The 27,604-nt window shown below is 44.6% G+C and overlaps 1 protein-coding gene across 2 annotated transcripts in view; it reads left to right on the top strand.

The window, feature by feature from the left end:
* LOC121005333 (cytosolic carboxypeptidase 2-like) overlaps nucleotides 1–27,604 on the top strand; it is a 141,855-nt gene that overhangs the window by 55,926 nt on the left and 58,325 nt on the right. For both annotated transcript variants that reach the window (XM_040438005.1, XM_040438011.1), the window contains exons 6-7: nucleotides 1,868–2,018; nucleotides 22,442–23,224. In XM_040438005.1, the coding sequence (XP_040293939.1) occupies nucleotides 1,868–2,018; nucleotides 22,442–23,224 (934 nt within the window). The remainder of the gene's footprint in view (nucleotides 1–1,867; nucleotides 2,019–22,441; nucleotides 23,225–27,604) is intronic.

Raw genomic sequence — 27,604 nt, 5'->3', positions numbered from 1 at the left:
TTCTCAACCTCACCTCTGCCTTTCCTCCTTTTCTTACTGTCCTTAAAGGAGTCGTCTGCTTTTTACTATTGATGACCTATCCTCAGGATAGGTCATTTATAATCAGATCAGCGGTGGTCTGACTCCCATCAACCCCACTGACCAGCTGTATGAAGAGAAGCAGCGCTGCCTTCTCTGCTCTGTTTACCTGCTCGTCGCAGGAATTGCAGTGGTGAGCAGTGTAATTACAAGTATGGCGTCCCCATTCACTTCTATGGGATGGCTCCGTCTGTTCAGCTGCCCCATAGAAGTGAATGGGGACTCGATACTTGTAATTACACTGCTCATCACTGCAATTGCTGTGGCGAGCAAGTAAACAGAGCAGAGAAAGCAGCCCTGCTTTCTCTTCCAACAGCTGTTCAGTGGTTGCCAGGAGTCAAACCCCCATCGATCAGGATAGGTCATCAATAGTAAAAAGAGACCCCTTTCATCTTTCTCTTGCATCTGTGTTCTGTTTTCTACATCCTATTGCTTACTCTCACTTTCTGAAGCCCCAATTTTGTTTCATGTCTTATTGCTTCCTCCCACTGTTCTGTGTTTCTTCTTTCTCTTCCACTTCTTTGTCCTACCTTGTTCTCTTCAATTTCACTTTCTCTTTTACATTTTCCTCTTGTGCTTTATGATACTTTCCAGTGTCTCCAGCTTCCCCTTTCTTTCCTATGTCCTTGTGCTTCCTTTTTGTCTGGTATTCCCATCCTCTTTCCCTTAACTTTATAGGGGTCATTAACTATGCCCCTGTACACCATAAACTGGGATAAAATGAAGTAAAAAAACTGCAGGTTTGCTACTTTTTAAACGCCATTGGACCTCAATTTTGTCACAAGTAGCGTTTCTACTCCACCCTCGCCACTTTCATTAAAGGGGCATGGTGGGGTGTGGGCAGGTTCATCGGCCCAGGTACACTCAATATAATTTGCAATGGTTTACTGACGTAAATGACTATTGAAATCTACTCCATCTACCTGTTGGAGTAGATTTCAATCTAGGCACACTGACAGCCAGAGGATAAGCCTAATTTATGACGAGGCGTGTGTCTCATCATTTATTGGTGGTACAGGGGATATCAAAGACTGACTAAAAGGTCTTTGATAAATAATAACTAGTGTTGAGTGAACTTCTGTTTTTAAGTTAAGCGTACAAGGTTCGGGTTCGGGATATCTAAGAATTCCGTTATGGATTCTGCTACCACGGACCATAACTTACGGACCATAACTTATGGTCGGTGGTAGCAGAATCCATAACGGAATTCTTAGATAACCCGAACCTTGTACGCCAAACTTGAAAACAGAAGTTCACTCATCCCTAATAATAACCTCTAATGTGTTTTTCCTTCTACAATTTTCATTTTCTGTATTTTTCTACAGTCAGTCACTTCCCTTTACTTGTCCTTCTGCTTCCTCTTCCTTGGTTTTGACCTGTTTCTTATTCTTTCTCCTTTGTTTTCTCTTAATTTTTTACACCCTTCTTTTTCCTCCTACATGCATATGTCTTTCTCCCTGTTCGTATTCTCTTTTGGCTTCTATGTAGCGTCTCTTACATTCATGTATCCCCTTTTTCATGGTACTATTCCTCTGTGCAGGTGCTATAATTTGCTCTTCTCTTGTTTATTGTCCTCTCATTTATGTACTTTATACCCCCCACTCTCATCTGTCTCTATCCCTTCCCCCATCTTTTGTCCTTGCCGCTCTCCCTTCACACTCAGTTCATTCTTTAGTCTTCTTTCCCTCTCCTCTTCTTTCTCACACATTTCTTGCTCTGTCATAGTTCTTTGTTATTATCTTCCCATCCTAGAGGCTGAATTGTATTTTTCTTCTCTGTATTCTCTCAGGTCTGAAGGAATCTTACTTCATGTGTTCTCGTGTTGGTGGCAACCGCAGCCCCCTCAAGCCTGTATCCCCGAATGGCTGTGAAGAATCTGATAACACGCTGGTGTTTGAGTCTCGATTTGAGAGCGGGAACTTGCAGAAAGTGGTCAAGATGTAAGAAACCATGTCCTAAGATATACTGTGTGTGTATGTATATATACAGTTGCAAGAAAAAGTATGTGAACCCTTTGGAATGATATGGATTTCTGCACAAATTGGTCATAAAATGTCATCTGATCTTCATCTAAGTCACAACAATAGACAATCACAGTCTGCTTAAACTAATAACACACAAAGAATTAAATGTTACCATGTTTTTATTGAACACACCATGTAAACATTCACAGTACAGATGGAAAAAGTATGTGTACCCCTAGACTAATGACATCTCCAAGAGCTAATTGGAGTGAGGTGTCAGCCAACTGGAGTCCAATCAATGAGATGAGATTGGAGGTGTTGGTTACAGCTGCCCTGCCCTATAAAAAACACACACCATTTCTGGGTTTGCTTTTTACAAGAAGCATTGCCTGATGTGAATGATGCCTCGCACAAAAATGCTTTCAGAAGACCTACGATTAAGAATTGTTGACTTGCATAAAGCTGGAAAGGGTTATAAAAGTATCTCCAAAAACCTTGCTGTTCATCAGTCCACGGTAAGACAAATTGTCTATAAATGGAGAAAGTTCAGCACTGCTGCTACTCTCCCTAGGAGTAGTTGTCCTGTAAAGATGACTGAAAGAACACAGAGCAGGCTGCTCAATGAGGTGAAGAAGAATCCTTGAGTGTCAGCTAAAGACTTACAAAAGTCTCTGGCATATGCTAACATCCCTGTTAGCGAATCTACGATGTGTAAAACACGAAACAAGAATGGATTTCATGGGAGGATATCACAGAGGAAGCCACTGCTGTCCAAAAAAAACATCGCTGCACGTTTACAGTTTGCACAAGAGCACCTGGATGTTACACAGCATTACTGGCAAAATATTCTGTGGACAGATAAAACCAAAGTTGAATTGTTTGGAAGAAACACACAACACTATGTGTGGAGAAAAAGAGGCACAGCACACCAACATCAAAATCTCATCCCAACTGTGAAGTATGGTGGTGGGGGCATCATGGTTTGGGGCTGCTTTGCTGCGTCAGGGCCTGGACGGATTGCTATCATCAAAGGAAAAAGGAATTCCCAAGTTTATCAAGACATTTTGCAGAAGAACTTAAGGCCATCTGTCCACCAGCTGAACAGAAGATGTGTGTTGCAACAGGACAACGACCCAAAGCATAGAAGTAAATCAACAACAGAATAGCTTAAACAGAAGAAAATACGCCTTCTGGAGTGGCCCAATCAGAGTCCTCACCTCAACCCGATTGAGCTGCTGTGGCATGACCTCAAGAAAGAAATTCACACCAGACATCCCAAGAATATTGCTGAACTGAAACAGTTCTGTAAAGAGGAATGGTCAAGAATTACTCCTGACCGTTGTGCACGTCTGATCTGCAACTACAGGAAACGTTTGGTTGAAGTTATTGCTGCCAAAGGAGGTTCAACCAGTTATTAAATCCAAGGGTTCACATACTTTTTCCACCTGCACTGTGAATGTTTACATGGTGTGTTCAATAAAAACATGTTAACATTTAATTCTTTGTGTGTTATTAGTTTAAGCAGACTGTGATTGTCTATTGTTGTGAATTAGATGAAGATCAGATCACATTTTATGACCAATTTGTGCAGAAATCCATATCATTCCAAAGGGTTCACATACTTTTTCTTGCAACTGTATATATATATATATATATATATATATATATATATATATATATATGTATGTGTGTGTGTGTGTGTGTGTGTGTGTGTATGTATATATATATATATATATATATATATATATATATATATATGTATTTTCTTGCAATTTTACAATATAGAATAAAGTAGAATAAAGTAAAACAAAGCCCGCCTTATAGATAACGCGACAATATCAGCACCGGTCTGCTGCTGCTTGCCTTACTGGAATCACTAGTCAATGTGTGATGCTATGGTTTCCTGGTATCTGCCACTTCAGGCTGAGGAGATCCGACTGTAGGGTTCTTAAGTCGGATGACTGAAAGGAAATACAAAAAACTCCATGCTTCCCATGTTGACTTTGTTACATATCTCCACTGCTGACGACCTCCAGGGACCGTTCCATCCATATGTGCGACTAATATCAGCCACTCCACTTATAACAGGGCTGCTCTATTATAAGCTGCCAGTTATAATGTTTCTTTACTTATTTGGGTTGTCTCCCCCTTCGCTGCTCCACGTTCACCGTGTTGACAACATAGTAATATGGAAATATTACCAATGTAAAATCTCTTCTATTCCCCTCTGCTTTGCACCAGTGGTGTCATTTGTTGACTAGGCCCTCCACATGACCTCGGTATCCAATGGCTCGTAGACATCAGGGCTGCATCGTCCATAGTGATGTGGCATTCCAAGGCAGCCCTTGAATGGTACTGTGAAGCAGCGTTTCATCACAATGGACAGATGGAGAATTTCATCAGTAAACATATTTGAAAGTTTTTTCCCCACCCTGCAATATGTGACAAACCCGCTCTAAAATGACCCCACGTTTAAGGCTACTTTCACATCTGCGTTTTCCTTTCCGGTTTTGAGATCCGTCATAGGGTGGCAAAACCGTAGGAAAAAATGCTTCCGTTTTGTCCCCATTCATTTTCAATGGGGACAAAACTGAACAAACCGGAATGGAGTTCACCAGAATGCATTCCGTTCCGGTTTGTTGCGTTCCCATGCCGGACACAAAACCGCTGCAAGCAGCGTTTTTATGTGCAGCATGGGAAAATGAACATGCCCCAAAAACCATGTAAGTCAATGGTGCCGGCCCCAGTTTTTTCAGACACGTAAAAAAAACTTCTCCGGCGCCCCCTGACTTACAATGGTTTTAGTGCCGGATCCGGCATGTTCATTTTCAAAATAATATAACCAGATCCATTCCGTATTATTCAAGCGGATGCGTTTTGCTCTGGTTTTGAGATAACATTCCGGGATCCTTAAAGGAATATTTTAATATACTCTGTTTTTCCATTCCTTGTCCTTTTCAAGATCTCTGCTTGCAGTCTGTGAATGGAAACATGTTTACAATGACATGCTGTAATGCCTGTTTTGATCATTTATTTCTAAGATGGACTCAGGGCTCTTCATAGATCTTTGTTGTAATGAACTGTACACCTGTGTGAATAAGACATGGTCAGGACGGGTTGATATTTAAAGGGGTATTCTGGTACTTTTAAGTTATCCCCTATTCACAGGGTAGGAGATAAATATTAGATCAGTGGGGGTCCTACTACTGGGAACACCACCGCTCACGAGAACAGAGACCCTGTACCCTGCAGGGCACAGCAAAATCAACAAGAGGTCAGGTCGAGCATGGGTACTACTGCTCCATTCATCTCTGAGACTGCCAGAGATAGTGCTCAGCTCTTTCAGCAGTGCATACTTGACCTGTCGCTCTGTTCAGTTGGTGGGGGCCCTGCGGGATATGGGACCACCACTCTCTTGATTAGTGGGGGTCCCAGTGGTGGAACCCCTGTGGATAGGGGACAACTTGAAATTACTACTGGAATACCCCTTTGGCCTAGATATGGAAGATAAATATAGGTTGAGGAAAACGAGGCATTTGAACAATCTTATGGCCATGAACAGGCACGAGACATCTCTTGAGGTAAATCTCTGAAAGAATGATAGAAGTGTGGTGATGTTTACCAGAGACCACCCTGATTTGTCTCATTTGCATACTAGCCCCTTTTCTTTTTACAGCTTGGCTAAAATAAATAGATGTTCTGCTTAGTGGCCAGTCTTCATCATTAGCTAAGCATAAAGATAAAATCACATTAATAAGAGGTTACCTAATTAAAAATCTGATTTCATTTTCAGATTTTTGAATTCTATTTTATTGACATTATTATGGCGACAGCCATGTTTTCTGGGCTTCTACAACAGCAGTTTCAGTCGCCTGTGCTGGAAGAGGGAGGAGTGAGGAGGAGATGAACTCTTCTATAGGAGAGTGTAGTAAGCATGCTCTGTGTCATGTGAGGTGACTGTGCTGGGAGAGGGAGGAGAGAGGAGGAGATGAACTCTTCTATAGGAGAGTGTAGTAAGCATGCTCTGTGTCATGTGAGGTGACTGTGCTGGGAGAGGGAGGAGAGAGGAGGAGATGAACTCTTCTATAGGAGAGTGTAGTAAGCATGCTCTGTGTCATGTGAGGTCACTGTGCTGGGAGAGGGAGGAGAGAGGAGGAGATGAACTCTTCTATAGGAGAGTGTAGTAAGCATGCTCTGTGTCATGTGAGGTCACTGTGCTGGGAGAGGGAGGAGAGAGGAGGAGATGAACTCTTCTATAGGAGAGTGTAGTAAGCATGCTCTGTGTCATGTGAGGTGACTGTGCTGGGAGAGGGAGGAGAGAGGAGGAGATGAACTCTTCTATAGGAGAGTGTAGTAAGCATGCTCTGTGTCATGTGAGATCACTGTGCTGGGAGAGGGAGGAGAGAGGAGGAGATGAACTCTTCTATAGGAGAGTGTAGTAAGCATGCTCTGTGTCATGTGAGGTCACTGTGCTGGGAGAGGGAGGAGAGAGGAGGAGATGAACTCTTCTATAGGAGAGTGTAGTAAGCATGCTCTGTGTCATGTGAGGTCACTGTGCTGGGAGAGGGAGGAGAGAGGAGGAGATGAACTCTTCTATAGGAGAGTGTAGTAAGCATGCTCTGTGTCATGTGAGGTGACTGTGCTGGGAGAGGGAGGAGAGAGGAGGAGATGAACTCTTCTATAGGAGAGTGTAGTAAGCATGCTCTGTGTCATGTGAGGTCACTGTGCTGGGAGAGGGAGGAGAGAGGAGGAGATGAACTCTTCTATAGGAGAGTGTAGTAAGCATGCTCTGTGTCATGTGAGGTCACTGTGCTGGAAGAGGGAGGAGAGAGGAGGAGATGACCTCTTCTATAGGAGAGTGTAGTAAGCATGCTCTGTGTCATGTGAGGTCACTGTGCTGGGAGAGGGAGGAGTGAGGAGGAGATGAACTCTTCTATAGGAGAGTGTAGTAAGCATGCTCTGTGTCATGTGAGGTGACTGTGCTGGGAGAGGGAGGAGAGAGGAGGAGATGAACTCTTCTATAGGAGAGTGTAGTAAGCATGCTCTGTGTCATGTGAGGTGACTGTGCTGGGAGAGGGAGGAGAGAGGAGGAGATGAACTCTTCTATAGGAGAGTGTAGTAAGCATGCTCTGTGTCATGTGAGGTCACTGTGTTGGGAGAGGGAGGAGAGAGGAGGAGATGAACTCTTCTATAGGAGAGTGTAGTAAGCATGCTCTGTGTCATGTGAGGTCACTGTGCTGGAAGAGGGAGGAGAGAGGAGGAGATGAACTCTTCTATAGGAGAGTGTAGTAAGCATGTTCTGTGTCATGTGAGGTCACTGTGCTGGAAGAGGGAGGAGAGAGGAGGAGATGAACTCTTCTATAGGAGAGTGTAGTAAGCATGCTCTGTGTCATGTGAGGTCACTGTGCTGGGAGAGGGAGGAGAGAGGAGGAGATGAACTCTTCTATTGGAGAGTGTAGTAATCATGCTCTGTGTCATGTGAGGTCACTGTGCTGGGAGAGGGAGGAGAGAGGAGGAGATGAACTCTTCTATAGGAGAGTGTAGTAAGCATGCTCTGTGTCATGTGAGGTCACTGTGCTGGGAGAGGGAGGAGAGAGGAGGAGATGAACTCTTCCATAGGAGAGTGTAGTAAGCATGATCTGTGTCATGTGAGATCACTGTGCTAGGAGAGAGGAGGAGATGAACTCTTCTATAGGAGAGTGTAGTAAGCATGCTCTGTGTCATGTGAGGTCACTGTGCTGGGAGAGGGAGGAGAGAGGAGGAGATGAACTCTTCTATAGGAGAGTGTAGTAAGCATGCTCTGTGTCATGTGAGGTCACTGTGCTGGGAGAGGGAGGAGTGAGGAGGAGATGAACTCTTCTATAGGAGAGTGTAGTAAGCATGCTCTGTGTCATGTGAGGTCACTGTGCTGGGAGAGGGAGGAGAGAGGAGGAGATGAACTCTTCTATAGGAGAGTGTAGTAAGCATGCTCTGTGTCATGTGAGGTCACTGTGCTGGGAGAGGGAGGAGGAGATGAACTCTTCTATAGGAGCGTGTAGTAAGCATGCTCTGTGTCATGTGAGGTGACTGTGCTGGGAGATGGAGGAGAGAGGAGGAGATGAACTCTTCCATAGGAGAGTGTAGTAAGCATGCTCTGTGTCATGTGAGGTCACTGTGCTGGGAGAGGGAGGAGAGAGGAGGAGATGAACTCTTCTATAGGAGAGTGTAGTAAGCATGCTCTGTGTCATGTGAGATCACTGTGCTGGGAGAGGGAGGAGAGAGGAGGAGATGAACTCTTCTATAGGAGAGTGTAGTAAGCATGCTCTGTGTCATGTGAGGTCACTGTGCTGGGAGAGGGAGGAGAGAAGAGGAGATGAACTCTTCTATAGGAGAGTGTAGTAAGCATGCTCTGTGTCATGTGAGGTCACTGTGCTGGGAGAGGGAGGAGAGAGGAGGAGATGAACTCTTCTATAGGAGAGTGTAGTAAGCATGCTCTGTGTCATGTGAGGTCACTGTGCTGGGAGAGGGAGGAGAGAGGAGGAGATGAACTCTTCTATAGGAGAGTGTAGTAAGCATGCTCTGTGTCATGTGAGGTCACTGTGCTGGGAGAGGGAGGAGAGAGGAGGAGATGAACTCTTCTATAGGAGAGTGTAGTAAGCATGCTCTGTGTCATGTGAGATCACTGTGCTGGGAGATGGAGGAGTGAGGAGGAGATTAACTCTTCTATAGGAGAGTGTAGTAAGCATGCTCTGTGTCATGTGAGGTCACTGTGCTGGGAGAGGGAGGAGAGAGGAGGAGATGAACTCTTCTATAGGAGTGTGTAGTAAGCATGCTCTGTGTCATGTGAGGTCACTGTGCTGGGAGAGGGAGGAGAGAGGAGGAGATGAACTCTTCTATAGGAGAGTGTAGTAAGCATGCTCTGTGTCATGTGAGGTCACTGTGCTGGGAGAGGGAGGATTGAGGAGGAGATGAACTCTTCTATAGGAGAGTGTAGTAAGCATGTTCTGTGTCATGTGAGGTCACTGTGCTGGGAGAGGGAGGAGAGAAGAGGAGATGAACTCTTCTATAGGAGAGTGTAGTAAGCATGCTCTGTGTCATGTGAGATCACTGTGCTGGGAGAGGGAGGAGAGAAGAGGAGATGAACTCTTCTATAGGAGAGTGTAGTAAGCATGCTCTGTGTCATGTGAGGTGACTGTGCTGGGAGAGGGAGGAGAGAGGAGGAGATGAACTCTTCTATAGGAGAGTGTAGTAAGCATGCTCTGTGTCATGTGAGGTCACTGTGCTGGGAGAGGGAGGAGAGAAGAGGAGATGAACTCTTCTATAGGAGAGTGTAGTAAGCATGCTCTGTGTCATGTGAGGTCACTGTGCTGGGAGAGGGAGGAGAGAGGAGGAGATGAACTCTTCTATAGGAGAGTGTAGTAAGCATGCTCTGTGTCATGTGAGGTCACTGTGCTGGGAGAGGGAGGAGAGAGGAGGAGATGAACTCTTCTATAGGAGAGTGTAGTAAGCATGCTCTGTGTCATGTGAGGTCACTGTGCTGGGAGAGGGAGGAGAGAGGAGGAGATGAACTCTTCTATAGGAGAGTGTAGTAAGCATGCTCTGTGTCATGTGAGGTCACTGTGCTGGGAGAGGGAGGAGAGAGGAGGAGATGAACTCTTCCATAGGAGAGTGTAGTAAGCATGCTCTGTGTCATGTGAGGTCACTGTGCTGGGAGAGGGAGGAGAGAGGAGGAGATGAACTCTTCCATAGGAGAGTGTAGTAAGCATGCTCTGTGTCATGTGAGGTCACTGTGCTGGGAGAGGGAGGAGAGAGGAGGAGATGAACTCTTCTATAGGAGAGTGTAGTAAGCATGCTCTGTGTCATGTGAGGTCACTAGGCTGCAAGTGGTAGAAGGAGATGAACTCTTTCCCTCATCTTTTGTGAATGTAGGTTCCTCTTATCCCTTCCAATTTTATAAAGCAGATGTTAAAAAAGGTATGATATAGACGACAGATTTGATTGCCATTTAAGCATCTTTCACCATGATTTACAAAAAAAACTTTTTTTTTTTTTAGATTTTTAGCAAAAGTTCAGCTAGCAAGCAATTGATTTCTCCCGTAATGTATTAGGCTTTGTACATCATTTGGCAGCTGATTGTTAATAAGAATGGAAATAAATGTAGCTCATTGAAACACGAGCCTAATTCATTGTGTTGCAGCGCCGCCCAGTGGTTGGTCTTGGAAATGTAAAAAGGGAACGTTCATATACTTCTCTAGGAGGCCTCTGCAAAAACTGAGTTCACCTCAGACCAGTAGCAGACAGCATCCATGAGGAGCATCCTGCGGTTAGCGCAAACGATCGCTGAGGTTGTCTACGCCCATCCTGTATACAGAACTGCAACAAGACAATCGCTGTCAGGTTTTTTCCCCACCACAGACGGTTGTTAATTCCATGCACACGCACCCAAGACAGTCGGGTCCATTTCAGAAATCTATTACCTACATTAGCATTTTTATTTTCTCAGCAGGACAGCATTTTTTCCCCAGTCAGTTGAGCTGCTGTCTGCTTTTTATAGAATAAATTGCCATAAATTCAGTTAGTAGCTGTGCATAATAATGGTATAACTCACAGTCTTCGCTCTGGAGGCTGACAGGACTCATGCACGGCAATATGAGCTCACGCATTTCACTATACCCATATTATGTTTACTGCCCGCTGGAGGTGTGCGCCACGCTCCACTTTATATATCACCAGAGAAGAATAGAAACCTGCTGACGGGAATTATGTTAAAAGCACAAAGGTCTCCAGCCGATCTCCAACCTGTGGTATTCCAGCTGTTACAAGACAAGAACTCCCAGCATGCCTTGACTGCATGTATGGCAGCTGTAAGGGTTGTCAGATTTTTATCACACCGCTGTCCCAGAAGTCAGCCTCTGTACTGCTGCCTGACTAGTAAGACTTGCCATTCTGAAATTTAGGAAAGCCGTGGGACTGCATATGTGGCAGCTGTAAAGATGTCCACATTGGTAATCACACAGCTTTCCCAGAAGCCAACCCCTCTACTACTGCCTGACTAGCAGAATTTGAGTTGTGCGATTGCGTATCTAGCAGCTCTAAATGTGGGCAGATGGTTTATCACGAGCTTTCCCCAAAAAAGTCAACCCCTCTCCTGGCTGAACAGGAAGGATTCTAGAAAAGCTGTGTGACCACATACATGGCAGCTAGTGATGAGCCTCGGATCCTAGATCAGAAGTCGCTTAGCTCAAAACTTCGGTTTAATGCTGTATGGAGATCCATCTCCGTACATCATTAAAATGTACGGCCTCTGACGAGACTAAGTCAGTTTTTTCCGAAGTCTCACGAGAGTTCGGTGAATAATTTCGGTATTTGATTTTTAAACTGAAAAAATATTTTGAACCTGGACTGGTACCTCCGGAACCAAAGCTGAGTTGGGATTTGGTTTTTCAGTTTAAAAAGCAAATACCGAAGTTATTCACCGAAGTCTCACGAGGCTTCGGAATAACTGACTTCGCCTCGTCGGAGGCCATACATTTTAATGCTGTATAAAGACGGACCTCCGTATAGCATTAATCCGAAGTTTTGAGCGAAGCAACTTCGGATCTAGAATCCAAAACCTGCTTCGCTCATCACTAATGGCAGCAGTAAAGGTTCTCAGAACTGTCCCAGAAGTCAACTGTAACTTTCACGTCCATACACACACAGGGGGAAGGGTAGTGACCACTGCGCTCCACCCTCACCCCTGGCCCTGCCTACTTGCCTCACGAGTCCTGATGACAGGGGACAACTGGACGGCAATCCCTAACTTAGGATATGTGCAGGGAAGACAGACAAGACAAAATACGGAACATGAACGGACCGGGTCAGAACCAAGAGAGCTACGCAGTACAACGAATTAAGCAAATAATGGTCAGGAGAAGCCGGGGTCAAATACCAGGAGAGTAGCGAAGTACAAGAGGAGTCCTAAGAGAGTAGTCAGGTGGGAGCCGAGGTCACAATACCAGGATGTATGCGCAGTACAGGAGGAGCAGGCAGAGGATCGTCAGGGAACAGGATCAGGTAAATATTCAGTAGTCCAACAAATAGCCAGGAGCCTAGAAATTAACAGGCAACCTGTAGCCAGCAGGCTGCCTGTATTTATAATGGGGAGTGAGGGTCATGTGACGTGGCCAGCATCACATGACCTACAGACCAACCAGTCGAGCACCGAGTGATCAGCTCGGCGCTCAAGGCAGACTAGGAGCAGGGAGCCACCCAGCTAGTAAAGCCGCCCTGGGAATGAGGTCAAACACAGAACCTCATTCCAAAAGCTAAGCAACAGTTCTGCGGGCAATGGGGGACTGAGTGCACCTTCGGAACCCCGTGACAGTACCCCCCCTTTTACGAGGGGCCACCGGACCCAAGACTTCAGGCGATGGCTTTTCAGGGTGTTCTAAATGAAATTTACGAACTAGTCTAGGAGCATGAACCTCCCTGGCAGGTACCCAAGATCTCTCTTCAGGTCCATACCCCTTCCAGTGAATCAGATACTGCAAGGAGTTACGCACCTTCCTGACATCCACTATTTTAGACACGACATACTCGACAGCATCATTAACAAGAACCGGCGGAGGCGAGGCTTTCGATGGTACTACAGGTTCAAAATATTTTTTAAGTAGAGATTTATGGAACACATTATGAATGTGGAATGACTCGGGCAGCTCCAACCTAAATGATACCGGGTTAATCACCTCCGTGATCTTATATGGACCAATAAAACGAGGAGCAAATTTTCTAGAAGCTACCTTGAGAGATAGATTCTTGGAGGACAACCATACTTTATCCCCAACCTGAAAGTTCACCCCCCTTGAACGTCTCCTATCGGCCTTGAGTTTTTGAGAACTTTGAGCCTTTTCTAGGTTCGATTGAACCCGGGCCCAAACTGTGCACAGTTCGGAGGACAGTTTATCAGCTTCAGGGTTAGAGGAGGAGACGGACGACCCAGAATGAAAACGGGGATGAAAACCATGGTTACAAAAGAAAGGGGAGACCCCAGCAGAAGAATTGACACGGTTATTCAGAGCAAATTCAGCCAACGGAAGGAATTTGACCCATAATTGCTGGTCATCAGCAACATACAACCTCAGGAATTGTTCCACAGACTGATTAAGGCGTTCAGTCTGCCCATTACTCTCAGGATGGTAGGCGGAAGAAAAAGACAACAAAATTTTACATCTTTGACAGAAGGCCCTCCAGAATTTGGACACAAACTGCACACCCCTGTCCGAAACAATATTTTCCGGGATGCCATGTAAACGAACAACCTCTCTCACAAAAATAGACGCCAGGGTTTTAGCATTCGGAAGTTTAGACAGGGGAATGAAATGAACCATCTTGCTAAACCTATCGACCACTACCCAAACCACAGTCTTACCCTCCGCCAGCGGTAGGTCAGTTATAAAGTCCATCGAGATATGGGACCAGGGTCTACTGGGAATGGGTAGGGGTCGTAGGTTACCAGCAGGGCGAGTCCTAGGTGTCTTAGACCTGGCACAAACCTCACAGGCTGACACGTAGGACTTGACATCCCTGGTCAGAGTGGGCCACCAATAAGATCTAGAAACCAGATCCTTAGTGCCCTCAATACCCGGATGTCCACAAAAGGCAGAATCGTGACACTCACCCAACAGCTGGAGACTAAATTGTACGGGAACAAACAACTTATCTGTTGGGGTGGATGCCGGTGCCAGATGTTGTTCAGCCTTAATGCGAGCCGAGATATCCTGGGTTAGAGCCGCTAAGAAGATGTTTGCTGGTAGGATGGATTCAGGCGGCGTCTCAGTGGGTTGAAAAGCATGGAAGCTCCGAGATAATGCGTCTGCTTTCACATTTTTACTTCCCGGCCTGAACGTAATGGAGAAATCAAAACGGGTAAAAAACAGAGCCCATCGGGCTTGTCGGGGATTCAACCTCTTAGCGGACTCGAGAAACATTAGGTTTTTATGGTCAGTGACAACAGTTACTCGATGCCTTGCCCCCTCCAAAAAATGTCTCCACTCCTCAAATGCCCATTTAATGGCCAACAGCTCCCTATTCCCTATGTCGTAGTTTCTCTCCGTGGGAGAGAATTTCCTAGAGAAGAAGGCACACGGTCTCAGGTTAGTGAGGCTAGCAGGACCTTGTGAAAGGACTGCTCCTGCGCCGTCCTCGGACGCATCCACCTCCACAATAAAGGGTCTCTCCTGATCAGGCTGGATCAGAATGGGAGCGCTACTAAATGCCTTTTTTAATGTTTCAAATGAAGAAATGGCCTTGGTAGGCCAATTCTCCAAATCCGCCCCTTTCTTAGTAAGGTCGGTCAATGGCTTAGCAATTACAGAAAAATTCATGATAAATTTACGGTAGTAATTAGCGAAACCCAAAAACCGTTGTAAAGCCTTTAAGGATGAAGGCCTTACCCATTCCTTAATTGCTAAAACCTTACCAGGATCCATCTTAAAGGCGTGAGGAGTCAAAACATGCCCTAGAAACAGTATCTCCTGTACACCAAAGACACATTTCTCTTGCTTAGCGGATAGCTGGTTCTCCCTCAACACCTCTAATACTTGTTTGACATGGGACACATGAGATTCGAAATCAGGAGAGAATATCAAAATGTCGTCAAGATAGACAATAATAAATTTACCTAAGAACTCCCTAAGAATATCGTTCATTAAGTTTTGGAACACAGCTGGGGCATTGCTGAGTCCAAAAGGCATCACCTGATATTCAAAGTGTCCTATCGGAGTATTGAACGCTGTCTTCCATTCGTCTCCCTCCTTGATTCGGATTAGATTGTATGCCCCTTTCAGGTCAATCTTGGAAAACCAGGTTGCCCCCAAAACCTGGTTAAATAAATCCGGAATCAATGGGAGAGAGTATCTATTTTGGACAGTGATTTTATTTAATCTCCGGTAATCAATACAAGGCCTAAGACCACCATCCTTCTTTTTAACAAAGAAAAACCCTGCTCCCATAGGAGAGACTGAAGGTCTAATATGCCCTTTAGCAAGGCTCTCCTTAATATAATCCTCCATAGCCTTGCGTTCGGGCCCTGAAAGATTATAAATTCGACCTTTAGGAAATTCGGCACCCTCAATTAGCTCTATGGCGCAATCATAAGGTCTATGGGGGGGTAGAACCTCTGGAGTAAGGGACGAGAACACATCAGAATATTCCTTAATAACAGAGGGTAATGTATTAGACCTTACTGAAACCCAAGCCTGGACCACGGACAAGCATGAGTCACACTTAGGTCCCCATTTCACCAACTCTCCTTTGGACCAATCAATTGTGGGGTTATGTAAACGGAGCCAAGGCAACCCTAGTACCACCTCAACCGGTAGGTTCTCCAGGACTAGAAGAGAACATCTCTCAGAGTGGCACACACCCACGGACAGAGAAATTTCAGAGGTACATGACCTCACCGTACCACCAATCAGGGGAGTAGCATCAATAGCCATGACATGGATAGGTGTAGGTAAAGCAAACATTGGAATACCCAATTTACAAGCAAACTCAAAGTCAATAAAGCTGGCCGCTGAACCGGAGTCAATAAAGGCCTTACCCGGCCACTTATTAACCCCCAGAGAAATTGTTATGGGTACCAAAAGCTTACCTTTAGAAAAATCAGGGTGTACCTGGTCTTTAGGTTGTCTTGCTTTAGAAGACTTGTCAGAGAGGTCCCTCTTAGGACACTTGTTGATCCAATGGCCAGGATCTCCACAGTAGAAGCACTCTCCGCGTCTGCGACGAAGATTACCCCGGGTCATGCCAACCTGCATGGGTTCCTCGGTGGAGACCTCAGTGTTGTCCCTGGAAAAGGCCTCTGGCTGGACCACCATCTGAGAACTGAACTGTCGTTCTTGTCGTCTCTCTCTAACTCGTCTGTCAAGTCGGACAACTAGGGTCATCATCTCCTCTAAGGTCTCAGGAATTTGGTAATTGACCAATAGATCTTTTAAATTATTAGATAGACCAGACCTAAACTGACTCTTCAGCGCTGGTTCATTCCATCCTGAGGAAACACACCACCGTCTGAATTGGGTGCAATACTCCTCCGCAGGGAGATGGCCCTGAACCAGTGCCCTAAGAGCTGTCTCGGCTACCAGGGCCCTGTCTGGTTCGTGATAGAGGGTACCCAGGGCCTGAAAAAAACCCTCCACAGAAGTTAGACAACTGGCCCCAGGAGGTAACGAAAATGCCCAGTCCTGGGGATCACCCTGTAGTAGAGAAATGATAATCCCCACGCGTTGGCTCTCGGGACCGGAGGACACGGGGCGCAAACGGAAGTAGAGTTTGCAATTCTCCTTAAAGGAGAGAAACCTCTTCCGGTCTCCAGAAAAGGGTTCTGGGAGCTTGATCTGGGGTTCAAAATATGGACTGGAGGACAGAGTAGTGGAAGAACCTTGCCCTAACTCACAAGAACGGAGTTTCTCTCCTAGCTCCTGCACCCTCTGTGTCAAGTCAGAGACATGGTCAGTCAGGGTAGTAAGAGGATTCATGATACAGTGGTTATTGGGCCTGTTAATCTGTAACGGTCACGTCCACACACACACACAGGGGGAAGGGTAGTGACCACTGCGCTCCACCCTCACCCCTGGCCCTGCCTACTTGCCTCACGAGTCCTGATGACAGGGGACAACTGGACGGCAATCCCTAACTTAGGATATGTGCAGGGAAGACAGACAAGACAAAATACGGAACATGAACGGACCGGGTCAGAACCAAGAGAGCTACGCAGTACAACGGATTAAGCAAAGAATGGTCAGGAGAAGCCAGGGTCAAATACCAGGAGAGTAGCGAAGTACAAGAGGAGTCCTAAGAGAGTAGTCAGGTGGGAGCCGAGGTCACAATACCAGGATGTATGCGCAGTACAGGAGGAGCAGGCAGAGGATCGTCAGGGAACAGGATCAGGTAAATATTCAGTAGTCCAACAAATAGCCAGGAGCCTAGAAATTAACAGGCTGCCTGTATTTATAGTGGGGAGTGAGGGTCATGTGACGTGGCCAGCATCACATGACCGACAGACCAACCAGTCGAGCACCGAGTGATCAGCTCGGCGCTCAAGGCAGACTAGGAGCAGGGAGCCACCCAGCTAGTAAAGACGCCCTGGGAATGAGGTCAAACACAGAACCTCATTCCAAAAGCTAAGCAACAGTTCTGCGGGCAATGGGGGACCGAGTGCACCTTCGGAACCCCGTGACATCAACCCATGTACTATTGCCCGACTAAGATTTGATGTTTGTGTGACAGTATCTTGGCAGCTGTGAAGCTGGCTTAGTGGTCAGTATAGTTTTATTGGAGGTCTGGTTTCTGATATGTATGTGTCTGTATTGTTGCCAAGATAGGCAAACTTGACATTCAGGGCTCTACAAAAACTAGATATTATCCATATGGTGGCTAGAATGGGGATATTCCTTTCTTTAAAAGACACTGCTATACCTGAGTTTGTATTTTTTGCACCCTATTTTCATAAAGAATATTCATGCAAATGCACACCTGCTGTTGCCTCAAGCCATGGGCGGATGGGCCATAGACCCTACCCAGGGGGCCACTTAAAGAGGTTTTCTCACTTCAGCAAATGGCATTTATCATGTAGAGAAAGTTAATACAAGGCACTTCCTAATGTATTGTTATTATCCATATTGCTTCCTTTGCTGGCTGGAGTCATTTTTCCAAATTATACAGTGCTCGTTTTCATATTTACGACCACCCTGAAATCCATCAGTCATGGTTGTGCTTACACGTTATTGGAAAAAGTGCTGGACTCTCTGGCGGTCGGGTCTGTGGGAGTGGGTGTAGGCCAATGCTTTTTCCTATAGTGTGCAAGCACATCCACCTCTGCTGGATTACAGGGTGGTCGTAACCATGGAAATGAGCAGTGTATAATGTGATGGAAAAATGAATCCAGCCAGCAAAGGAGGCAATATGGATAATCACAATACATTAGTATGCAGTGATGGTCAGTTTGCAGTGTTCGCCAGCGAACACATGCGGGCTGCCATCTTTAGTAAGGTAGACTCACCCGTCCGGCGATGCACAGGTAAGCCCTTACCTGTGCCTGTGCCGCGAGCCGGTCTGAAATCAAATGCGGTCACCGGGAGCAGGCAGTTCCCAGAACAGCACGATGAAGGCCCCCGAGGGCTGTTCTCGGAACTGCCTGCTCCCGGTGACCGCATTTGATTTCAGACCGGCTCGCGGCACAGGCACAGGTAAGGGCTTACCTGTGCATCGCCGGACAGGTGAGTCTAACCTTACTAAAGATGGCAGCCCGCATGTGTTCGCTGGCGAACACTGCGAACTGACCATCACTGTTAGTAAGTGTCTTGAGTTAACTTCCTCTACATAATAAATGCTGTTTGCTGAAGTGAGACTACCCCTTTAATTCCTCCTTTTGGTCGTCAGCAAGGTGCATAAGGATCAGATGCTCTCAGCATTATTTAATGTAGGAGCATCAAGCACTTATGTACCTGGCCAGTAGCCGCAGACGCCCTCCTGAATTCGATGATAGTGCCGTCATCAGGAGGATAATACCGCTTCATACTGTGGGGCGGGTGGCAGTATTTTGTGCTGCACAGTGGTATTTGGTTCTGCTGATGAAGTATTTAGCACTGCACTCTGGTATCTGGTTCTGCTAGAGGAGTAGTTTTGTGCTGTACTGTGTTATTTGGTTCTTATTCTTGGTAATTATTCACACCGAAGCTCCCTAAGGCCAAGGCAGTGATTGGTACACCCTTTCTTTCCTTGAGGCACACCCAAGGAAAGAAACGGTTCCTGCCTGATGGTAGTTCGGGTGCCCTTGGTGTTATGACTATTGTATGGGTGCAAGGCAGGAGATGCAGGTGCTGTGGTTGTCAAATGCTAACCAAGCCAATTATAGAAAATGAACAAGTCTCTCTTTACTAACGTGCAGCATGGGAGCTGTAGTACATCCAATGGTATGAAAACACAGTTCAAAACAATTGACAGTGCAAATCTTTCTATATAGGAATGTATGCGTATAGGCTATGATGGGGATTGTAGTACTCCTTTCCTCTATCTCTCAAGTCTCTCTCTGCAGAGTCTAAGGCTGGCAATATTACTCTTACAATGGTGGCTGTAATTCCCAGATGGGGGAAACAGGATTCAGATATTGTGGGCCAGACCATGACAGTGACAGGTGTTTTAGCAATGTTCCTCTCACTGCAGGTAAGTCTCTAACAGCCTTAAACAGCGAATACCTTACTGACTGACTCCGATGCTCAGGCATGCAGATTTTTGACCTTCTAGTACTTTCCTTTCTCTTTCTGAAGTACCTTTGGATAACAATTACTTTCTTGTTCAGAGATGATGATACTCTGGAAGCCAGGCATAGTTTAATGGTGAGTGAGCACAATTAGCTTCTCTCACTTCCTCAGTTAAAACACACTAACTGAGCTAGGCACTGACCTTACAGGGAGTGCAGAATTATTAGGCAAGTTGTATTTTTGAGGATTAATTTTATTATTGAACAACAACCATGTTCTCAATGAACCCAAAAAACTCATTAATATCAAAGCTGAATATTTTTGGAAGTAGTTTTTAGTTTGTTTTTAGTTTTAGCTATTTTAGGGGGATATCTGTGTGTGCAGGTGACTATTACTGTGCATAATTATTAGGCAACTTAACAAAAAACAAATATATACCCATTTCAATTATTTATTTTTACCAGTGAAACCAATATAACATCTCAACATTCACAAATATACATTTCTGACATTCAAAAACAAAACAAAAACAAATCAGTGACCAATATAGCCACCTTTCTTTGCAAGGACACTCAAAAGTCTGCCATCCATGGATTTTGTCAGTGTTTTGATCTGTTCACCATCAACATTGCGTGCAGCAGCAACCACAGCCTCCCAGACACTGTTCAGAGAGGTGTACTGTTTTCCCTCCTTGTAAATCTCACATTTGATGATGGACCACAGGTTCTCAATGGGGTTCAGATCAGGTGAACAAGGAGGCCATGTCATTAGATTTTCTTCTTTTATACCCTTTCTTGCCAGCCACGCTGTGGAGTACTTGGACGCGTGTGATGGAGCATTGTCCTGCATGAAAATCATGTTTTTCTTGAAGGATGCAGACTTCTTCCTGTACCACTGCTTGAAGAAAGTGTCTTCCAGAAACTGGCAATAGGACTGGGAGTTGAGCTTGACTCCATCCTCAACCCGAAAAGGCCCCACAAGCTCATCTTTCATGATACCAGCCCAAACCAGTACTCCACCTCCACCTTGCTGGCGTCTGAGTCGGACTGGAGCTCTCTGCCCTTTACCAATCCAGCCACGGGCCCATCCATCTGGCCCATCAAGACTCACTCTCATTTCATCAGTCCATAAAACCTTAGAAAAATCAGTCTTGAGATATTTCTTGGCCCAGTCTTGACGTTTCAGCTTGTGTGTCTTGTTCAGTGGTGGTCGTCTTTCAGCCTTTCTTACCTTGGCCATGTCTCTGAGTATTGCACACCTTGTGCTTTTGGGCACTCCAGTGATGTTGCAGCTCTGAAATATGGCCAAACTGGTGGCAAGTGGCATCTTGGCAGCTGCACGCTTGACTTTTCTCAGTTCATGGGCAGTTATTTTGCGCCTTGGTTTTTCCACACGCTTCTTGCGACCCTGTTGACTATTTTGAATGAAACGCTTGATTGTTCGATGATCACGCTTCAGAAGCTTTGCAATTTTAAGAGTGCTGCATCCCTCTGCAAGATATCTCACTATTTTTGACTTTTCTGAGCCTGTCAAGTCCTTCTTTTGACCCATTTTGCCAAAGGAAAGGAAGTTGCCTGATAATTATGCACACCTAATATAGGGTGTTGATGTCATTAGACCACACCCCTTCTCATTACAGAGATGCACATCACCTAATATGCTTAATTGGTAGTAGGCTTTCGAGCCTATACAGCTTGGAGTAAGACAACATGCATAAAGAGGATGATGTGGTCAAAATACTCATTTGCCTAATAATTCTGCACGCAGTGTAGTCCCTCCTAGGTTCCTGCAGGGGCAGTGTCACGGTCATATTGGTGTTTGACCGTGACACGGTTGCCGTGCAGACTGGTTGCTATGGGCAATGTGTAGTTTGTGGTTTGCACGTGCACTTCCCCTTTAAGGTGTGCCTCCCTGCTGTTTGGTGAGCAAGAGGTTAATCTTCCGGCTAGTGGGGATTAAGTTGTTTCCTGGGTGTGGCCACAAGCTTGATATAAACCTCTGGCTTGCTGGCTGGGTGCAGTTGTACTACAGCCTTGCTTGGTGTTGGAGCTTTGCTCCTTGCCTGGGTGTTCCAGCCCAGTCCTTGAGGGCCACCTTATGGAACATAAATTGTCCTCTCTTTTGTACCCTCCTTGTACCTTTACCCTCACTTGTTGTATGTGTGGTGTGGGTTTATGTTCTGGGTGTGTGTAGCGTTTTGTTGGTTGTTACATGTCTGGGCTGTTGATGGTGTTGGTCCCTGCATGTGTGCTTTACGTTACCCGGTATGTTGATACCTCCGAAAGGGGGCTGGTTTCCCGGAGGGGTGAACCATATGTCTGGATGCAGTGCTGCCGCGGCTGCCGTGCACCTTGCTGTATGGGATATCAGGTATGCTGGATTCCTGTGTGTGGTGTTGTTTGTACAGTGTCCTATTTGGTGTGTGGGCACCTGTACTTATGCATGGGTTCTAGTCGTGGTGGCTGTGGCAGGTAAGTGTGTTTCTGGTGTTCTTACCTATGTCATCCTATTTGGTGTGTTTTCCCTTTGTTGCTAGGCCTGTGGAGACTCTGGTTCATCCGTGTCTTGGATGAACCTGGTTGTCTCTTGTCCTTGTCTCCTAACCTCAGGGACATTCAGGGATTTCAGGGTTCTGAGGTTTCCAGCGTATGAGCCCTCCTACCTTAAGGGTCGGCTCATACAGTTAGGAGAACAGGGCCAGATTTAGGGATGCTATAGGAGGTGACCAGCTCCCTTTTCTTGGCAGCCTGGCCTAGCTGCTACCCCTATCCCTTTTACATTGAATGGTCTGGGGTTTCCCCCCACTCCCCACTGTGACAGGCAAAGTCAGGATAGTTAAGCCTGACAGATTCATACAAAACTATACTGGGTTGTACAATAAATTAAATAACAATACATAAAAATAACATTTTGCAAGTACCCTGTTCTGGAGTGCTGCACTATGAGGTAGAGGAGTAAGTTACAAATTGTCCCAGATTGATCATGTTACACTTGCTTACCAGCATTTCAATCCAAAGTTGCAGGACATTTTAAGCCCTACTCTGCTTCTCCATTTTTAAGATAAATTTTCATAAAGCCTTCCTTGCCACAATATGCCATCACCTTAAGATTGGTGAGAGATATCCCATCTACACAAAACAATGACCCTTGAGCTGATTTTTTATGGTCCTCTTACAGTGGTGACTACGACTACCAGTTGATCCTTCGGACTGACCTTTACACTGACCGCCACACCCAGTGGTACTATTTTCGAGTGAAGAACACAAAGGCTGGTATCCCTTACCGATTTACCATCATTAACTTCAGGAAACCCACAAGTCTCTACAACCACGGTATGCGTCCCCTCATGTACTCCGAGACTGATGCCAACACCCAACACATTGGTTGGAAGAGGATCGGGGATGAGATCAAGTATTACAAAAACAGCTTTGGCAGAGAAGGACAATCGTACTACTCCCTCTCTTGGACCTTCAGGTTCCCACACAGTGGAGACATCTGTTACTTTGCCCACTGTTATCCATATACATACTCTAACCTCCAAGATTACTTGGCCGAGATAGCCAATGATCCAAAACGGTCCAGGTATTGTAAGATTCGGGTCCTGTGCCACTCCTTGGCTGGTAACATTGTATATGTATTGACTATCACCAACCCCTCTCTGGCCACTGAGGAACCCAAGAAGAAGAAGGCCGTAATACTGACAGCCAGGGTTCATCCAGGTGAGACCAACAGCTCTTGGATGATGAAAGGTTTCTTGGACTACATTTTAAGCTCAAGAAGTGATGCCCAGCTCCTGAGAGACAACTTTGTCTTCAAGGTGGTGCCCATGTTAAACCCAGATGGGGTGATTGTGGGAAACTATCGCTGCTCTCTTGCCGGACGAGATTTAAATCGCAATTATAAGTCTAGACTGAAGGATTCATTCCCGTCTATATGGTTCACCCGTAACATGATAAAACGGTAAGAGTGGTGGTTTATGTCTGTGTGTCTATTATATCTTTCTATATATCTGTCTGTCTATGGATGTAGCAAACATTATTGTGACACTAATGCATTGAATACTCTGAGGGGAGGGGGCATTTATGACTCCCCTTTTTTGTAGATTTTGGCAAAATCTTTTTCTCCTCTTACAGCAAGCTCACCACTTTTCAAAAAAATTAGCAGGAAGTGAGTGGGGCCTATACTGCCTGACAAATTTAACAATATTTGATCCACAAAACTGGGATAAATGACACAAGGAACCTATACCAACTGCTTACTGGCTTAGATTTTATTTACTGCTGCACAGGCCTCCTTAGATGAACCAAAGTTATTAAGAGGCATGGACCTCCTTATAATTTTGGAGCATCTTCAGTGTATTTAACATGTTAAGTGTCACATTAACGATTGATTCATGTATGTCTATCTTGCATCTGTCTATTCATCTCATAACTAACTATCTCATATGTCAGTGGTTAGCACTGGTGCCTTGCAGCCCTGGGGTCCTAGGTTCGAATCCGACCAAGGAGTTTGTATGTTCTCCCCGTGTTTGCGTGGGTTTCCTCCCACAATCCAAAGACATACTGATAGGGAACTTAGATTGTGAGCCCCATTGGGGACAGCTTGATGCTAATATCTGTAAAGCGCTGCGGAATATGTTAGCACTATATGAGTGCATACAATAAATTCATTAATTAATATGTCCTTTTATCTATTCATCTCATAACTATCATCTATTTCCCTTATATCTGTTAACTTATTTGACTCACTTATATAACGCTGATATTTTTCCTCAGCGCTTTACAGACATTAGCATCACACAGTCCCCAATGGGGCTCACAATCTAAGGTCCCTATCAGTATATCTTTTGGAGTGTTGGAGGAAACCGGAGAACCTGGAGGAAACCCACGCAAACACGGGGAGAACATACAAACTCCATGTTGGTTATCTATCTATCTATCTATCTATCTATCTATCTATCTATCTATCTATCTATCTATCTATCTATCTATCTATCTAATCTATCTATGTATCCAATATATTATCTATCTATCTATCTATCTATCCTATCTATCTATCTATCTATCTATCTATCAGAAATAAGTGGTCCTCACATTTATAAAATCAGTTTATTTGTCACGCTAATTATGTTTATATGAGGTGCAGGTATAGACACTGTAATGGACACCGGAGTAGGGGGTGAACATACTCCATAAACTGCTGAATTAAATATTATTCGCTATATAGTCAAGGTAATCAGATATCATTGTGATTTCTGGCAGATGCAGTATATCACTGCACCAAAATGTTATATTAGTGAACAGGATTGTTAAAAACCCCAATAGTAAAGCAGAGCCACAGAGCCCAGGACATGCTTGTGTTTTCTTGTCACTGAATGGACAATCTCCAGGGCTGTACTGATACTACACAAGTCCTAATACTACCGCCATACAGCATTTAAATAATGCTATCATATAAATAATACCACCCAATAAAGCCAAACTAACACTGTCCTACAGAGCTCAAATAACACTGCATACAGAGGACAAATAATAATACTACCAGACAGAATTGGCATCATACAGAGCCCAACAAGTACCGTCACAGTGCCCAAGCAGTATTAAACTGTGCTGATATCATTTTACTACAGAGTGTTCAAATTCTAGTATTGTATACATACAAAACAATTAATACCACCATATACTGCCATACAGCCTCCAAATACTATTACCAAACAAACATTAAGTGATATTGCCATGCAGTCGAAATAGTACCACCATACAAAGATCAGATAATATCGCCATAAGGAATCAAAATACCTCCATATAAAGATCAAATAATATTTAAATGCAGAGTGAAAACAACTGCCTGTAGTTAGTACTGTAATCAGCCCCAGTAGCTCACATTATTACACTCCTATTCTTCCCACCCGCAGTGCGGCCCCCTGCAGAGCACCCTAATGTGCCCCTTTACACAACCCTGCTACTTCACTCTACAGTGGATCTCACCTGGAAGTTGCTGCAGTCTCTCTCCCGTCTACCTAGTGCAGTTACTCTGAATATGCCCCAGGGTATCTTGTGACAATATGGGAATTATAAGGTAAATACTGTTCAATCAGCAAAGTTACCAAGGACAGGATCACAGGGGAAATTCAAAAACCCCATAGTTCCCCTTGGGTTTGTAGCAGGCAGTTCACTATAAGGCATCACTATCTGCAATCAGCTCTGGCAGTCAAATTGTCATTTTCTTTCCATCTTTGATGTTGGATGATGGAAGCTTTTTTTCAATCCTTAATGCATAAGATAAGAGATCAAATTAATTATTACAGTAATGATAACACCTGCTGATAACATAAAGACTCCATCTCTGCTCATGTACCTTCCACTTCAACAGCCTAAATCTCTCATTGTGGAGCTGATTGCCTATAATGGTCTGTCTGGCGCTGTCAGTCATGCTGCATTCAGCTCTGCATTTACACAGCAAAGCTTATTTCATCTGATAATAAAAAAAATATTGTCCATATCTAAAATTCATAAAAAGAGAATGTGCATTGTGACTGCTCAATGCTCTGTGTTGTTTCCTAGCACCCTCTAGTGGTCAGTTTGACTACTGTCGCTTAATTAAGCAAACTGTCTTTTGAATGTTTTATTTTATGCACTATATTCTGCAGCGCTTCAGACATTAGCATCCAACTGTCCCCAATGGGGCTCACAATCTAAGGTCTCTATCAGTATGTCTTCAGAGTGTGGGAGGAAACCAGAATACCCAGAGGAAACCCACGCAAACACGGGGAGAACATACAAACTCCATGTAGATGTTGTCCTTGGTCAGATTTAAACCTCAGACCCCAGCTCTGCAAGGCACCAGTGCTAACCACTGAGCCATCGTGCTGGCCAACGTGTTGCCCTATTTGCCATCTGTATATGGCGCGTATTGTGTACCAGAATCTGCTCCTTATGTTAATGAATAGGGTAATTCACATGAGCGTATAGTTTCCAGCAGTATTTGAAATACGCAGCATCCCCTAGTTTTCTTCATATTTGCTTTCAAATCCGCCCATTATAATGTATGGGAGAGCATGAAAAATGCCGAAAAGAAATAATACGCATGTAAATCTGGATGAATTACAGATGGAATCCTGATAACAATCTTGATGGTATATCATCCAGAATGTGAGCCTATTCTGGAGCCAGAATACAGACAGATTTCAATATGGTTGTGAAAGAGGCCAAAGTCTGACAGAAGTAGCATATCTGATTATAGCAGCTATGGTACTGTATCTTTTGTACAAGAATTTACTATAAATAAATATTGTCCCCTATATATAATATATCATAATACTTCTTCCTATGTACAAATAAAAACTATAATACTGCCTCCTATGTACAAGTATATAACTACTATAATACTGCTCCTATGTACAATAATATAACTACTATAATACTGCCCCTATGTACAAGTATATAACTACTATAATACTGCTCATATGTACAAGTATATAACTACTATAATACAGCTCCTATGTACAAGTATATAACTACTATAATACTGCCTCCTATGTAGAAGTATATAACTACTATAATACTACCTCCTATGTACAGGACTATAACTACTATAATACTGCCTCCTACGTACAAGTATATAACTACTATAATACAGCTCCTATGTACAAGTATATAACTACTATAATACTGTCTCCTACGTACAAGTATATAACTACTATAATACAGCTCCTATGTACAACTACTATAATACTGCCAAAAGATCATTACGAACAGCTCCAATACAGAGGTCCAGGGCACGGAAAAGCGTGGCACTCCAACAAATGCAAACTTGAAAAGAAAGTTCATTCCAGCCTCCGAATAAAACAATGGAATCCTTTATTGAGAAATAGTCATAAAATCCAGGTATGCCAAACACATAGTGCACAGAAAAACGCACCTCCTGTGACGTTTTTTTGGATGTAGATAACATCCTTAGGCCTCTTTCACACGGGCGTCGCGGGTGAGGGCCGGATACGTTCCGGATACGTTCAGGGTGCATTGCGCGAAAACCCGATGTTCAGTTTTTCCGCGCGAGTGCAATGCATTTTGCACGCACGTGAGAAAAAACTGAATGTGGTACCCAGACCCGAACCCGGACTTCTTCACTGAAGTTCGGGTTTGGTGTTCTGTAGATTTTATTATTTTCCATTATGGTAATAATGGAAAATAATAGCATTCTTAATACAGACTTGATCACGCAGCCGTGATCTTCTTCTTTCTTCTTCTTTCAGGACCTGCTTTCAGGACCTTTGATGTAATCGCGCTCACCATGTGGTGAGCATGGTGACGTCAGCGCAGGTCCTGCTGAATTAAGATA

The sequence above is a fragment of the Bufo bufo genome, chromosome 1, assembly GCF_905171765.1.
Source record: "Bufo bufo chromosome 1, aBufBuf1.1, whole genome shotgun sequence".
In the NCBI taxonomy this organism is placed as follows: domain Eukaryota; kingdom Metazoa; phylum Chordata; class Amphibia; order Anura; family Bufonidae; genus Bufo; species Bufo bufo.
The sequence above is the reverse complement of the archived record's forward strand: the minus strand, read 5'-3'. Positions and strand labels throughout refer to the sequence as shown.